General features: G+C 44.7%; 1 protein-coding gene across 3 annotated transcripts; it reads left to right on the top strand.

Moving 5' to 3' along the window:
* The first annotated feature begins 5,877 nt into the window (after positions 1–5,877).
* On the top strand, positions 5,878–12,961 carry DSEL (dermatan sulfate epimerase like). 3 transcript variants are annotated; one of them, XR_006821088.1, is made up of 3 exons: positions 5,878–6,192; positions 7,023–11,843; positions 12,702–12,961. XR_006821088.1 is itself a non-coding variant. In XM_046025733.1 (3 exons), the coding sequence occupies exon 2, from the start codon at positions 7,881–7,883 to the stop codon at positions 11,547–11,549; it is 3,669 nt and encodes a 1,222-aa protein (XP_045881689.1). In that variant the 5' UTR covers positions 5,878–6,192; positions 7,023–7,880; the 3' UTR covers positions 11,550–11,558; positions 11,807–12,961. The 3 variants fall into 3 exon arrangements, 2 of the variants coding, with proteins under 2 accessions (XP_045881689.1, XP_045881688.1); XM_046025733.1 differs by having other exon boundaries at positions 7,023–11,558; positions 11,807–12,961; XM_046025732.1 differs by having other exon boundaries at positions 7,023–12,961.
* The last annotated feature ends 3,548 nt before the right edge of the window (positions 12,962–16,509 follow it).

Raw genomic sequence — 16,509 nt, 5'->3', positions numbered from 1 at the left:
TCTGTTTTCTGATGCTGACTGATACCCCAAACCCACAAATGTCAGCCCCCGTAGCAACGTTTGAGCTACTTAACCCTGAACCTCTTTCCATCACTGTGTGAGTCAGGATGTAACCCTGACCATGCTGTGCAATCATCTTTGCTCTCCTGAGACTGTGAATCTGGAGTTCAAAAAGGATGATTTGTTTCTGCCTGGAGGTAGAATGGAGGGGATATAAACTTGTGCAGAGGAATGGCCATATTTAGTCCTACCCCATGACAGGTCTGGTAAAGCTGATCCTCCGAAGCTGAAGAAGGGAGCAGAGGCTCAAAAGCAGAGAGAGGAGGCTCCAGGGCTTACATGGGTGGAGACAGAAGCCGTACTTCATGGTGGCTTTCCAGTGAGGACGTCCACTGGCGCACGTGGCGGCTGGATCTGACAAGCTGACAGCGACCAGGGAAGGTTACCGGCTGAGATTATGCAAGAACAGCCTGTTCCTTCTGCTCACAGCCAAACTCACTGTTTTCTGGTCAATCTGTAAAGAATTGCAAATTGGCCCCTCACAGACCCAGGATGAACCTCTCCGCTACCTTTCATTTCATCAATTTGCCCCCAAAATGTACAAAACAAGTCCCAGTGTTCCCACATTGTCTTAGTTTTTCTCTCTTCCCCATATTATACCTTCTAGTTACCTCACTCATGTGTGAATAAACAATTAGCATGTAAAATAATCAAGCCAGCTACAGAATAACTACCTCCCTACAAGCGTGCCAACACGGACTCTTCTCCCTCATTAGACCCGGTGCTCCTGTCAGCCTGGGGATGGCTTGGTTACACATCCAAATAAACCCTCGGACACATTCCCCCAGATGTGTGGGCAAGAATTCTCGTCTTGGAACAGCGAGTCTCAAAATTTGGGTGTGCACCTCAGCCACATCTGAAAAGTGCAGCTTACCCAATCATACACCTGGAGATTCTTAATCCATCAGGACTGGGACAGATTTGAAAACCTGGCATTTTAAACAACACCCTGATCTTTCTGATCTGTAGGGGTTCAATAATTTTAATTTGGAAGCGCTGTCCTAGAAGAAACATTTCAGAGAATAAGGAAGGTGCCCCGGGGTGTGCATGGATGCGTGCGTGTGTGCCTGTGTGCATGAAGGGATAGGATTGTTTTAACATCAGAAGGGCATGTCTCACAACCCTAAAGCCACATCTTCCTTTTCTTGTCTGGGAGAACTTACTGACTTACTGCCATTCGTGCCTGGAAATTCAGCCCTGGCTCTTATTTGAGGTGACATAGCTGGGCTTAGGGGTGTCTTGGGTGGAGCAGAGAGAGATAGACCCAGTGTCTGGTAAACAGAAAGATGTGTATGAACCAACTGGGTGATGGCCGGCTCTGGAACTGACAGCCAAGAGGTGTTGGAAAGTCCAGGGTATAATTTAAGACTCGATTTGGACAACTAACTAACGATATGAACATACTTTTTAGAGTCGGTGGACCAGGATGAGGTTTCTCAGACTCAGCACTGTCAACATTCTAGGCAGGATAGTGTTTTATTTGGGGTCAGGGGCAGGCTGTTCTGCCTTTCGTAAGATGTCTAATCGCAACCCTGGATTCTCCCCACTGGATGTCCGCAATCTTTCATCCTCCAGCAGGGACAATCAGAAATTTCTCCAGACATTCTCAGATCTGCCCCAGGTTGAGAACCACTAGTCGATGAGAGGGGGAAGGGAGAGGGGAGACAGCCCCATCTTGTGCTCCCCTTGTAAGTTTCACTTTGCCTAAAGTTTTCTTTCACAGTGAAAGCAAAACTGTAAGCTATGCAGATGTGGGAGCAAGGAACCCTCCCATTTATGAGCCCAGGGTTTTAGTAGACTTGTGGGGAAACTTCTTCCTCCAGAACTTGGTTGTGGTATTTTTAAATTTTTATAAATCCAGTTGCTGTCATACAGACTCTTGCGTAGCCGGATAAACAAACTCAGGGCACACACAGCCACATCTTCATTAGCAACTCTGCAGGCAAATTCCCTGTCATTTTGAGATGTTTTGTATTCAAAGCAACTGCAGAAAGAGTATTTCTAGATTCTACTGCCTGCTTTAAATCTGTGGTTTTGTCTTTATTATTGGTGTGGCCTATTACTGCTGGCCAATTGTGCAATAAAATTTGCTGCTTAAGTTTCGTGTTGGTTTCTGTACATTCGCATCTGCTTTCTCTCCCAACTCTGGGGAAAACACTAGTTCTAACAGTGCTCATGGATTAATATAATATACATCTGGCCTTGGCAAGTGGTTCAGGAAATCTGCATCTGAGCTCTCACAGCCAAAACCATCTCAAGGAAGGGCTATGCTAAAGAATAACAAAGTCACCCCCTGATCGGATGCCTGCTTTCGGAGCAAGCCCGTGCATTGGGGATCTGTGTGTGGTCAGCTGCTGAACGCACAGCAATTGCTTCTTGCATATCTTTACCCCGATTGTTAAGAGTCCACCAGAATAACAGATCACGGACAAATAAGATTTCGGTCAAGGCATTTATGCAGTGTTTTGGCTTGTATTACTGCTTCCATTTTATCTTCCTGTAAGGCAATATTGTATTTACCTTATGTTCTAAGGCTCAGAACTTGAAATTTACCTATCTTAAGATATAAAATTCTTGCAGAAATTCTCTTTAAAATGTTGGCCAACTTCCCAGTCTTAGTTTTCATTTGAATTAAGTCACCCCAAGAAAGCTCCAACTACTGATTGTGTGGTAACAAGCTGCTCAGCACAGTTGGAGTAAAAGAGTATCTGATTCTGCTTAGAACTCAGCAACCCACTTTAGACATTTACGACTTTTTCCTCTTCTGCCAGAAAATGAAGGTGATAATTCATGTTCAACATTCAACACACACTCAAGACAAAAGTGCTGGGCTCTGGGTTAGGTGATGAGAATTAAAAAAAAAAAAAAAGGAAAGAAAGAAAAGAAATAGGAAAGGAGGATAAGAAGGAAGGAAAGAAGGGAGGGAGGGAAGGAGGAAGGAAGAAAAGAAGGGATGAAGAAAGGAAGGAAGGAAGGAAGGATAGATGGAAAGAAGGAAGACAGGCAGGCTCCTGCCTTGGGGAATCTAGTCCAGAAAACATCATCTCTGTTTTAAGTAGGATGGCTGAGGATAGGGCTGGAAGACTTTCAAATAAAGAAAACAATTTTCATAAATTCTTTGAAATCACGAGCAAAAGTTCACATAGATTTAAGAAACTTTTATATAGTGGAAAATTCCTAGAGTGATAGACTGTACTGTTCTCCACTTATATTAAAATAAGATACCGCTCCAGGATTCTGAATTTAGCAGCAGTTGGCATACGTGTCTCTTGCCACACTCATAAAGGTTTTTAATGTGCAATAACATAACATATAGCTCATCTCTTCTATGGTTGGATGCATTATTTATAATTAACTAACTTTGCACCATCTTCATGTGTGGAAGAAGCAATAATAGGAGCTATCCATTTTTTTGTTCACAGGAAACAAGACTGTATTTATTCTGCATAGTGCCATTTACCTATCACCCCTTCTGCCAATGATTTGAATTGTTTAGCAATAGTTCTTATTTATCTCAACACACTCCCAACTGGGAGATGATGTCTGTTCAAAATGAATTAACCTGAAAGCTCACCTGGAAATACTGAGAAGTTAGGTGCATCCTGCTTCAGTGAAGATATGTGGGGTAAAACTGAAAGACCACAATGTCTGTCCCTAATTCATTCATCTACAAAGTGGAAATGATCATACTGATGTGAATAAACCTGAAAAAAATTGGAGGTAAGTTTAACTATTTGCCTAGCAGATGGTAGAGCTCATAAGAATTCTCCATGATTCACTTTACCCTGGCATCATGAGGAACTTTGGATCCACAGAATAAAAGAACGCCCCCCCCCCACCATGTTTTGTTCTGATAAAGGGTCTGCATATTTACTCACTATCTTTACTAACACTAATTTCTTGGCAGTTTCCAAAGCTCCTTTATGAAAAAATTACAGGAATCTCTCCATTTGGGCTCCTCTTTCGTCCAACTCTCATGAGGCTGGAAGCCACGCTGGGTCACATAAGGGACAATCCAGACACTTCTGGAGGAATTTCTGGCCTTGGAGTTCAAAGGAGAACCCTTGTTTGAGAATGAACCTCAGTGGCAGAGGGAATGTTCTATGGGAACCAACAGTTAAAGGCCCAGCTTATTTCAAACGCAGATGCAGTGCTTACAGAAGGGATTGAGAAACTTGCTAACGACTTGAGGAACTTCGAATAGAGCCCAGGAGTCAGGTGAAATATTAAGCACAAAACAAATGATCTAAAGACTGAATATAGATACAAATCATAGAGTACTGGAATAATTCATTCTTACTAGGGAAACCTAAAAGGTATTTACAGAGAAATTTAAGCATCTGCGCTGAGACAAGGATGACAAAAGAATGGGGGTTCGCTGGGCAGAGGACACCACAGGGAAAAGAATGAGGTCAGCATAGTTACAGAGGGACCAAAGCAAAAGCAAGTTTGGCCGTTTGGGTGGGGAGTAGGGTCCCAAAGAGGACAAAGTGGAAGCATAATGAGGTAAAAGCCACATTTCACCTCCAAGATAAGTTACTTGAAATTTATTCTGCTAGCTATGGTCTACCATTTAGTTCTACCAAGAAGTGATCTAAGCAAGGTCGCTCCTTTCTTAATGGACGAATCTGTCCATTTTACCAAAATGGACTGGAGTTGGAGGGAAATGAAGCTATGACCAATCCGTAACCGAGGGTGGGCTTGTTCATTTGTGAGGCTTGATGTTTCACGGGATTCCTATGATTACTGAATCACTGTGATAGTTGACGTCAGACCCTGTTGGCTCAAGAGGAAGCGGAATTTCAGATTATCTGCGAGAAATTCCCAATGTCCAGGACAACAGGATTCCCAGCTGCTCTAGCCTATCCGGCCTCAGAGTAACGGAGACACTGTCTCCCGTCTGTGGGTCTTCACCGAATTTCGCTTCTCATTTCTTTAACGAGAAAAAGATTCCTTCCACTTGTTTGTCCCACACCGTTTCCCATTTATACTGCCAGATAAATTATGTCAATCAATAGAGCTGATGATCCTTTTTGTTTTCCTCTGATCTTTAGCATCCGAGCTCTGAAGTCATTCCCATATTAACCTGGTGTATCGATTTTGTCTAAGTGACAGCAATCCCGGCCAAGCTGCCTGTCATTCCTTCTGTCCTCACCCGCTGCTCGTCCCGAGGGTAATTCCTGACATCCCACGGCGTTACCCGCCTGTTCCCGCGTCTCCCGGTATTTGTATCACGCCCAGAAACTCTCTCCGACCCTCCCCCCCGCCCCGGCCCAGCCGTCCGCCCCCCGGTGACCGAAGGATGAGTGTCTGCAGGACCCAGGCAGCAGGGCGAGGGCTTCAGGCAACTGCGCTTCTAAATGTCCCCCTCCCCACCGCAGCCCCGAGCTCGCACTGCTCGAGACGCGCACAGACTCGCTTTGGGATCCGGGGATGGGGCGTTCGGCGCGTCCCTGGCCCGCCCTCCCTCCGGGCTTCCCGAATTGCGGTCTCTCTTCTCCCTACAGCCCCCCGGACCTAAGGCCCCGCCCTCACCTCGTTCCCGCCCCGCCTTCGGCTCGCGTCACAGTCTCTCGCGCCCCCCGGTCCCGAGGCCCCGCCCCTGACACCGCCTCCGCCTTGCTCCCGCCCCGCCCATCCCTCGCCTTCCCCCCTCCCACGCCCTTCCCGGGCCTGAGGCCCCGCCCCGGCCCCGCCCCCGTCTCGTTCCCGCCCCGCCCCCGGCCCGCACCGCCGTCTCTCGCCCTCCCCGGGCCGCGCGGCCGGAGCTGGCACCGAGCAGCGGCGGCCGCGGCGGCATCGCGGCAGCGTCGCGGCCTGGGGACTCCACCGCTCCGCTGGACTCAGCGCCCGCGAAAGCGCCCATCGCGCGCGGATCTGCCTTCCGCGGTGCGTTGCTGCCTGGAGCGTCCGGCGATCCCCGAGGGCGGGCGTGTCCTCGCGGCGCGGGGCGGGGGACAAGCGTGGGGCCGCAGCCTGTTGGAGCGCGGGGGGGTGCCGTGCCCGGAGCGCGGGGAGCCCCGCGGGGGGCGGCGCGGCCAGGCTCCCTGTGCGGAGCAGTTTTCTCCAACTCTCCACCTCCTCCTCCCTGGGCCCAGCGAAGCCGGGAGACCCTGTCCACATCTGCGGAAGGTAAGCGGACTTGGCCATTTAGGGGTCGTTGTCCCCAAACCACAGCCAGAGGTCGAGGCTGGGGAGCGAAGGACGGGGGCGGCACGTTCGTAGGTTCGAGGAAGCGAACGAAAAAAAAAATGCAACAGGCGGGGCGGTTCAGGAAACTCCAGCGTTGATGTTTCCTACGGAGAGGAGACTTGTCCAAGACTGAAACTTGGTTAGGCTCTTCAGAACCAGACGGGCAGAGGCGACGCTGCATCTTAGTCTGGGTCTGAGCTCCCTCTGGTGGCCTCTTGTGAGGATGGAAGACGAGGCTGCAGGTGAGGTCGGAGCGCCGCTTGCTTGCTCCCACGCGTGGCCATCATTTCCCCTTTGAGAAACGAGACTGGTCGCAGCAGTTTCCCATACAAGGTGCCTTTTGATCCCATAAAGCGCATCCCTTAACCGGAACCAGAAAAGGTCCTTTCAACCTCTGCTCTTTGTCCCTGAGTCCTTTGCGACCAAATCAACAAGAATGATAGCAGGAATCTCATCTTTGTTTAACCGCCCTTGAATAAAAACACGTTAAATGAGTAAAGCAAGCCCCAGTTAAAATAAATGCTGCAGGAAAGTTGCTTTTGTAGCTACTTGTCATCTGCCACCATTCATTGTTGTCCTAATCTGTCCATTTAAGAGTGTAAGGAAAAAAAAAAAGGATCACTTGAGCTCACTTAGATTGTATTCAGTTACAGATTTTATCGTGATTCTAAAATTTCTGTCAAGAGATTGTAGAACATGTAAGTCATCAGTTCATGTCCACTCCCGGCATATCCGTAGCCTCAGAGAATTTCTTTTTGTTTTTCCTCCAGAAAGGAGTGTCATGAAAAAGGAACAGAAAAGAACCATCCCTCTTGGTGAATCGGGAGTTTTCTCTCCCAGTTGGTGGTTACTTCATGATTGGAAAAGAAGTACCTAGGTGGCTGAAGAGATTCGATTTCTGTAGTTGTACAGATGAAGCTGATAAAAGAAGACATGAAAATGCTTTCTCTGGGTCGTAATGGGTGATGAGTAAGTAAGCCTGAACAAGACAGATTTGAAATGAGGGCAGAAATTTTGATTTCTTAAAGCCAAGTAGGACTCCGAACACTTGTTGAGGATGTTCTTTTCCCAAAAATGGAAGAAGAAAAAATTTTCAAAGCAAAAGTGTAAAAAGTGGAAAGAGATAACAGCCAAGTCGACTTCAAGAATTTCAGTACATCATCAGCTCCTTTGGGCAAACGGGCACAAGCATCGTACGTGTGGGTGATTTTATCACTAGAGATGGTTTCCTACCCTAGGAACGACTTTTTAATTCGGATTCTGGAGTGTTTACTCTTTTTTTTTTTTTTTTTTACACTGTGTGTTTTGACTCTTCATGTTAGATAGATTTGTGTAAATGAAGTAAATCCTGAATTTATAGTATGTTTGACTATACCACTGTTTGCTATGTGATACAGAAACATTATACAGGTTTTAACATTCCTTGAAGTTTTATTGGAAGCAGATCTGTGTCAGGGACACAGACAGTATAAGTTTTCTCTTTTTGGCAACCCAGCTTGCTTTGAATGAACCGAATGTCAGCTGGATTTCACAGTATATATGATTTTTAGTCTTTGTGTTATCAAGGCCTTAAATGTATGTTTTATTCCAGACAGAGAGAAATACATTGAGCACTGTTTTTGACATGTATGCCTAAGGAAGGGACTCCCCGATGGATCATGGCGTTAATGTTTACAGGACATTTCTTATTTTTAGCATTGGTGATGTTTGCTTTCTCTACTTTTGAGGAATCTGTGAGCAATTACTCTGACTGGGCAGTTTTCACAGAGGATATAGATCAGTTTAAGACACAGAAAGTGCAAGATTTCGAACCCCATCAAAAGCTGGAAAAAAGTGTGCTTCATCCAAGTTTGTATTTCGATGCTGGAGAAATCCAGGCAATGAGACAGAAGTCCCGTACGAGCCATTTGCATCTCTTTAGAGCGATCAGAAGTGCAGTCACAGTTATGCTGTCCAACCCCACATACTACCTACCTCCACCCAAGCATGCTGATTTTGCTGCCAAGTGGAATGAGATTTACGGTAACAATCTGCCTCCTTTAGCATTGTACTGTTTGTTATGTCCGGAAGACAGAGTTGCCTTGGAGTTTGTCTTGGAATATATGGACAGGATGGTTGGCTACAAAGACTGGCTAGTTGAAAATGCACCAGGGGATGAGGTTCCCGTTGGCCATTCCTTAACAGGTTTTGCCACTGCCTTTGACTTTTTGTATAACCTACTGGATGATCATCGAAGACAAAAATACCTGGGAAAAATATGGGCCGTTACAGAGGAAATGTATGAGTATTCCAAGGTCCGTTCCTGGGGCAAACAACTTCTCCATAATCACCAGGCTACTAACATGATAGCGTTACTCACCGGGGCTTTGGTGACTGGGGTAGATAAAGGATCTAAAGCAAATATATGGAAACAGGTTGTCGTAGATGTGATGGAAAAGACGATGTTTCTGTTGAATCACATCGTCGATGGTTCTTTGGATGAAGGTGTGGCCTATGGAAGCTACACGGCTAAATCAGTCACACAGTATGTTTTTCTAGCCCAGCGTCATTTCAACATCAACAACTTGGATAATAACTGGTTAAAAATGCACTTTTGGTTCTATTATGCCACCCTTTTACCAGGCTTCCAAAGAACTGTGGGTATAGCAGATTCCAATTATAATTGGTTTTATGGTCCAGAGAGCCAGTTAGTGTTTTTGGATAAGTTTATCTTAAAGAATGGAGCTGGGAATTGGTTAGCTCAGCAAATTAGAAGGCACCGACCTAAAGATGGACCAATGGTCCCCTCCACTGCCCAGAGGTGGAGTACTCTTCACACCGAGTTCATCTGGTATGACCCCCAGCTCGCCCCACAGCCTCCTGCTGAATACGGTACTGCAAAAATGCACACATTCCCTAACTGGGGTGTTGTCACCTATGGGGCTGGGTTGCCAAATACACAGACCAATACCTTTGTGTCTTTTAAATCTGGGAAGCTAGGGGGGCGAGCCGTGTATGACATAGTTCACTTTCAGCCATACTCCTGGATTGATGGGTGGAGAAGCTTTAACCCAGGACACGAACATCCAGATCAGAACTCATTTACTTTTGCCCCCAATGGGCAAGTCTTTGTTTCCGAAGCTCTCTATGGACCCAAGCTGAGCCACCTTAACAACGTACTGGTATTTGCTCCGTCCCCCACAAGCCAGTGTAATAAGCCCTGGGAAGGTCAGCTGGGAGAATGTGCACAGTGGCTTAAGTGGACCGGTGAGGAGGCTGGTGATGCGGCAGGGGAAATCATTACTGCCTCTCAACATGGAGAAATGATATTTGTGAGTGGGGAAGCAGTGTCTGCTTACTCTTCAGCAATGAAGCTGAAAAGTGTGTATCGTGCTTTGCTCCTCTTAAATTCTCAAACTCTGCTAGTTGTTGATCACGTTGAGAGGCAAGACAGTTCCCCAATAAAATCTGTCAGTGCCTTCTTTCATAATCTGGACATCGATTTTAAGTACATCCCGTATAGGTTTCTGAACAGGTACAATGGCGCCATGATGGATGTGTGGGACGCACACTACAGAATGTTCTGGTTTGATCATCGTGGCAGCAGTCCCATTGCTAGCATACAGGAAGCCGAGCAAGCTGCTGAATTTAAGAAACGGTGGACTCAATTCGTTAATGTCACATTTCAGATGGAATCCACAATCACAAGGATTGCATATGTCTTTTATGGACCATATGTCAATGTTTCCAGCTGCAGATTTATTGATAATTCCAATTCTGGACTTCAGATTTCTCTCAATGTCAATAATACTGAACATGTTGTGTCCATTGTAACTGACTACCATAACTTGAAGACGAGATTCGATTACCTGGGTTTTGGTGGCTTTGCCAATGTGGCTGATCAGGGCCAAATAACGAGATTTGGTTTGGGTACTCAAGCAATAGTAAAGCCCGTAAGACAAGATAGGGTTATTTTCCCCTTTGGATTTAAATTTAATATAGCAGTGGGGTTGATTTTGTGCATTAGCTTGGTGATTTTGACCTTTCAGTGGCGGTTTTACCTTTCTTTTAGAAAGCTAATGCGGTGGATCTTAATCCTTGTCATTGCCTTGTGGTTTATTGAGCTGCTGGACGTGTGGAGCACTTGCACTCAGCCCCTCTGTGCAAAATGGGCAAGGACGGAGGCCGAGGCAGGCTCGAAGTCTTTGTCTTCCCAGGGGAACCACCTCGATCTTCCCGACGTCGTCATTACCTCACTTCCTGGTTCAGGAGCTGAAATTCTCAAACAACTTTTTTTCAACAGTAGTGATTTTCTCTATATCAGAGTTCCTACAACCTACATTGAAATTCCTGAAACTGAATTTGAAATTGACTCATTTGTAGATGCCTGTGAATGGAAGGCATCGGATATCCACAGCGTGCATTTCCGTTTACTCCGAGGCTGGTTGCAGTCCTTAGTTCAAGACACAAAACTGCATTTACAAAATATCCATCTGCATGAGCCCAGTAGAGCTAAACTGGCCCAATATTTTACAGCAAATAAGGACAAAAAAAGAAAATTGAAAAGGAGAGAATCTTTGTCCGAACAAAGAAGTAGAATGAAAGGCACCTTTGATAGAGATGCTGAATATATTAGGGCTTTGAGGAGACACCTGGTCTATTACCCAAGCGCGCGTCCTGTGCTCAGCTTAAGCAGCGGGAGCTGGACTTTAAAGCTTCATTTTTTCCAAGAAGTCTTAGGAGCTTCTATGAGGGCATTGTACATAGTGAGGGACCCTCGGGCATGGATTTATTCAATGCTGTACAGTAGTAAACCAAGTCTCTACTCTTTGAAAAATGTACCAGAGCATTTAGCTAAATTGTTTAAAATAGGGGGAGGTAAAGGCAAATGCAACTTAAATTCAGGCTATGCTTTCGAATATGAATCGTTGAGGAGAGAATTATCAAAACCCAAGTCAGATGCAGTCTCCCTGTTGTCCCATTTGTGGCTGGCAAACACAGCCGCAGCCCTGAGAATAAATACAGATTTGCTGCCCACCAGCTACCAGCTGATCAAGTTTGAAGATATCGTACATTTTCCTCAGAAAACCACTGAAAGGATCTTTGCCTTTCTTGGAATACCTTTGTCTCCTGCTAGTTTAAACCAAATATTATTCGCCACCTCCACAAACCTTTTCTATCTTCCCTATGAAGGGGAAATATCGCCGACTAATACTAATATTTGGAAACAAAACTTGCCTAGAGATGAAATTAAGCTGATTGAGAACATCTGCTGGACATTGATGGAGCGTCTAGGATATCCAAAGTTTATGGACTAAATGCTGCAGGTCAGCAAAAATTTGCACTAATCCTTTGCAGCCCGGTTTGTGGATGTAAAGAGTTGGTTTATTCTTGTAATTTGTGTGTGTGTGCGCGTGCGCGAGCGTTTTCCGCTTGTTACTTGCACAGAGATTATTTTAAAACTAGGCACCATATTTGGCCTAGGAGGATTTATTTTTATGTCACGACTTTCCTTGCCTTTGTTTCTGATTTTTTTTTTTTTTTTTTTTTTTTCCTGCTGAAATGTTCCTGCTAGAGGCATGGATGAGGTTATATGATGGCGGCCAGGGGAGGTAAGATTTTACAAGTCTTTGTCCAGCCGTCTCCCTCATCTGTAACTGTGCTCATCTATCATGGAACCTCCAGTAATGCTAAAGGCCTTTCAATTGCTGCTTTGCCCAAGCATTTCTTGCTTTCAAGATGGACTATAAAAGTTCCTTATCTTTTTTAAAAGATCTTCTAACACATTTATCTTGCACCAAAAAAAATTTTTTTTTTTCCCTGTGTATAATGTTCGGTGATATCACTGCGGAAATGGTGAGAGCTCCTATCAGAACTATAGAATTCCTTCTGGGAAATACAGAATGAACATTTTTTTCAGGTCCGAAACAGTGCTCTGAAAAGCCTCAAGTTTTTTACTTAGAAATAATAAGGAGTCAGTCTTTGAACAGTCTGGGTGCCAAGGGCTGGTAGAGTATTTTCAACTTGCTTGTCTGTTTAAAACTCTTCTCTTTCTTGCCTCCTTGAAGCTACAGCCGGTCCCATTGCACCACGCCTACCCTGTCCTTTCCATCACTGTCATGCAAAACAATCCATTATTACTAATCGTTGAAGTCCAGACATTGTGGGAACTTTTTTTTTTTCCCTGATGATTAATTTTGCATTAAAGCCTGACACTTAGAATCCGATTTCTTTTTGTGGAATTATCACTGTATGACTCAGAGAAAGCAATGCTGTTTTTTTAGACTGGAAACAGAATTGGAATACTGCCTGACTTATCCTGCATCCCTTTGAATGAGTTTACAGACTGCCAGTGTCTGCAAAAGTTAAAGGCAAATGGGAGATGATGTCAGAGGCATCTGTTTCCTTTACCATCTGCATCTTATTATAAATGTAGTCGTCATAAAATGTGGTTCATTTTATTTTGGTAGGCTCTGAAATCAAAATGCCATGCCATTAGAAGCCAGTGGAGTCATTAGAATGCATTGGACGAAAACCATGAGGCAATGTCGAGACCTGATGAAAATCTCTGTACAGATTGCAGTCCTCCTGATGTTTCAAACTGTAGTTTCCCCAAGCTCTCCAACACGTGGGAGTCTGTCATTCTGACCTAGATAAAGGTGGTTCTTTCTCGGTAGTTTGTTATTATGTCAAAATGTGCCTCCAGAGTGATAAAGCTGTGGCTACGTTACGTTCCAGCGTCACCTAACTTGGCTGTCATTTTTCTTCTGTGCTAGTGTGAACGCAGACTTCTCCTCCTCCCCTAGATCTGCTTCCTTCCCACCACTCTCCCTGCCTTGTCTCTGCAATGTCAGAATGAATGAAATCCTGTTGTATTAATATAGGTTGAGACCGGATTCTACACAGGTAATCTCAAGGAAGGTTATTCTAACCTATCTCAGGGTTATCAACAAGCAGGTAAAATTGCTACACGGATGGTAACACTCTTTCCGTTATTGGTCATAGTCTCAGCGTTTGCTTTCAATGCCCGGGATGTGTGCTCTCAAATCAGATCAAATAGAAAGGCTTTGAGCTGGCAGTGAGAGCAGGTCTGATGAAGGTAGGAATTGCACAGGTGTGCAGAACCTGTACCACTGCCTTTTAATATTGAAGGAACAACCCCCCCCCCACACACACACACCTGCCCTGGGGAAGGAGAGAACCAGGTGGAGGATGTGGAAGAGTTGGAGGAGAGGTGGGCAAAACGAAGAAGAGTAGTCGTGGGAATGAGCATGGGAACATTTACTGATGGCTAAAGGAAGGGGCACATTTATCAAAGTGATCTTCACAGGGTGTTCTAACTTTCAGCCCCCCACGGCAATGCCAACATGAATTCCCCTGGCACTGTACTCACCCTGCCCCACCGCAAAGGAAAGTCTGCGGCAAGAGACCCCTAGTCGCAGATTCCCCGGTGAGGAACATTATGAGTGAGGCGTGACCCAGCCCTCGGATCTGTACGCAGATGTTCGTGCTTGGGACCCTTCGCTTTATCATCGTCATCTTTACCTGAGGTGACTTAACTCCCAGACCATCCGGGTCCTCTGTCCTTCGACTGTCAGCTTCAGAGAAATTCGAATAGCCTCCACACTTACTATGGTTCTTACCATCTCTAAGGGGATGATTGTCACTGTGCGATACTTCTGAAGGAAACACCTGTCCTCTCTAAAACTAACTGCTTTATTAACTTCCTCAAACCTAGGCCTAATTGGGACAAAAACTGTTGTTAAAATAATAGAATTTAAGTCTTGAGATAAAAAAGTTTTGCTGACAGGAGGAACAAATGCAGTGGTAATTATATGGTTCTCCGTGGTTGGAAAGAATGCAAATTACTCACTGAGGATGAAAGAATCAGGCCATATCCAGAATTGAGTTGACGGTCCTGAAATTCTGGAGAGGGTAGGAAGTGGGAAACTCTCTTCAGGAAAAGCAAGATGAATTTATGAATATGCTTAAATTTAAGTGATGGAAGCCTAGAGAGGCACACGTTTTAAGCAAATGACAAGAAAATGTACATATTAGGCAAGGTCTTTAAAAAAATACTGGATCTAGAGCCCAAATATTCGTCCTCTGATCGACTGTCTTTTTAAGCCAGTAGAGAAGAGCGAGTAAATGGCTGACAAGAACAGGATGTTCAACTCCAGGCAATAGTAGAGGACTCCGTAAAAGCTTCGGCCCCCCTCCCCCCGCGCGAGTGCATCTTAAAAATTTTCCTTTTGTGGCGGTGTTAGCCCTCTGCCACTTACTTTTGATTAACATTATCAGCACTTTGGGGTGCATCCTTGAAGATCCAGCCGATCTTGCTATGTAAAGGAAATCCAATTATCTGTGAGTAGACATTAGCAATGGTTTTAAAATCACTGCATTTGATTGGCTTGATTAGCTGATGATAATTAGAAAACTATTCACTGATTAATTTAGGAAAAATGTAAATAGAAGGCAATACATAAATACCATTTCCAGAGGTAAAGATGCCTAATATAGGATATGTCAAGGAATTTAATAGGTGGGCTATTTACTGCTTATTTAAGTGTTAGCTAAAGCATGTCTCATATATATATAAAAATGTCTGCTAAGGCAATTTCTTCCATTATCTGACTAGTGTCATTATTCCCTTCCTGTTGGCAGAAAAATTCAAGAACTAAATGACTGAGTTCTTGCACAAATGGTGATAGGAACTCCAAACAATACCTTCTAACATTCTCTAACTTGTAGATGTTTGAGCTATAATTTACATGAGCTTGTGTTATATTTAGTCCACATAATGTATACGTATTAATTCCGTTTCCAAAGATCGGTTCAGCTCAGACTTCCAACCCGGAGGGAGTTTCGTTTTCGTTTTTGTTTTTCTTCCACACTTACCCCGTTCTTCAGTGAAGAAAAGATCAAGTGAAGATCATAAACTAGCTTATTGCAACTATACGTATAACAAGACTCCACTATTAATAAATAAAAAAGCTAAAAGCAACTTGGCTACGGTTGGGCTAATTTTGTAATAGCTCTCTTCAGATCTCTGGGCAACCCTGAGGATTTTATGTGCGCGGAGAAGGCAGGGACTTGAAATGGGGTGGGGGGGGCACCCTGAGTACTGACATTCAGCCTCAGAACTTCAGCCACAAAACTGGATCAGTTAAGTGATGGGCTACCCTCTCTCCCCCTAACTTAATCCCCGTTCTGTCTCTGACTTGGACTCCCTTCAGTCTTCTGCATCCATCATCCCACTTGCTCAGTGGCAAGAGCTTTCCTTGTACTATGCACCTGTGCTCGACGTCTGCTCCTGCTGCCATTGTAAGACTTTCATGCTGTGTGATGCGTTGCTCATGAGGAAGGTTACTTGAGACGTTCCCAGTTTAGTGCACGGGACTGGCACAATGAAGGCTTTTTTTTTTTTTTTTTTTTTGAAGAGAAGGATCTATAGAGAATTAGTCGCAATGTGCTGCACATTGAACCATAAGGTTTTTCTATGGCTCGTTGCAATCCTCACAACAACTCTGCAAATAAATTTGAAACCCCTATTACCGCTATAGGAAATACATTTTTGTAAGGGAATGTTTAGTGCATTTACGATTCATCAGTTCATTTATTCACTATACTTTTGGGGTATCTACTGTTGAGATACTAGTGTGAGGGAACAGAAAAACCAGTTGACTGAGCGTGCTGTGTGAGGCATGAGCAGTCTTCCCGGACTTCAAAGCTAATAGGAATTCATCAAGAAGCAGAGAAGGGGAGGCATGCCAGTTAGTGATTACCACCCGAGGAAGGACAGCGAAAACTGTTGCCTTTCGCAGTAGACCTGGTTTGTTTATTTCTGAAATGGTGGTTGTGAGGGAAGAGAGTGATTTATTGAGTTAGAGGAAGTTATGCCTGGTAAACTTGGATGGAGATCACCACCCATTTTTTTCTTAATTAGGTTTTGGCTCTTGTTATCATGGGACATCCCATTAACGAGTAGCTTTTCCAAAAGAGTAGTGCAAATAGAAAAACACCAACATTCCCACTCACTCAGCTGCCCCAGCACTACTCACACCAAAGAAATTTGGTTGTAGGTGAGTATCAAGAAATGCTCTGAAGAGAAACGAATCCATGTATGATCTGACTCATGTGTTTACGGGTCATTGCTAGTAGTGACAGAAAGAGAACACATGTCCTACATCCAGAGTCCAGCTGGCCAATAGCATCTTTCCCTGTCCCTCCTCTCTGAGTGCTTCCAGGCCTGCAGTGCCAGGCACAGATATCACTACT

Source organism: Meles meles, chromosome 12 (genome assembly GCF_922984935.1).
Source record: "Meles meles chromosome 12, mMelMel3.1 paternal haplotype, whole genome shotgun sequence".
NCBI classification, from domain to species: Eukaryota; Metazoa; Chordata; class Mammalia; order Carnivora; family Mustelidae; genus Meles; species Meles meles.
Note: the sequence above shows the minus strand (reverse complement) of the source record. Positions and strands in the feature narration are given on the sequence as shown.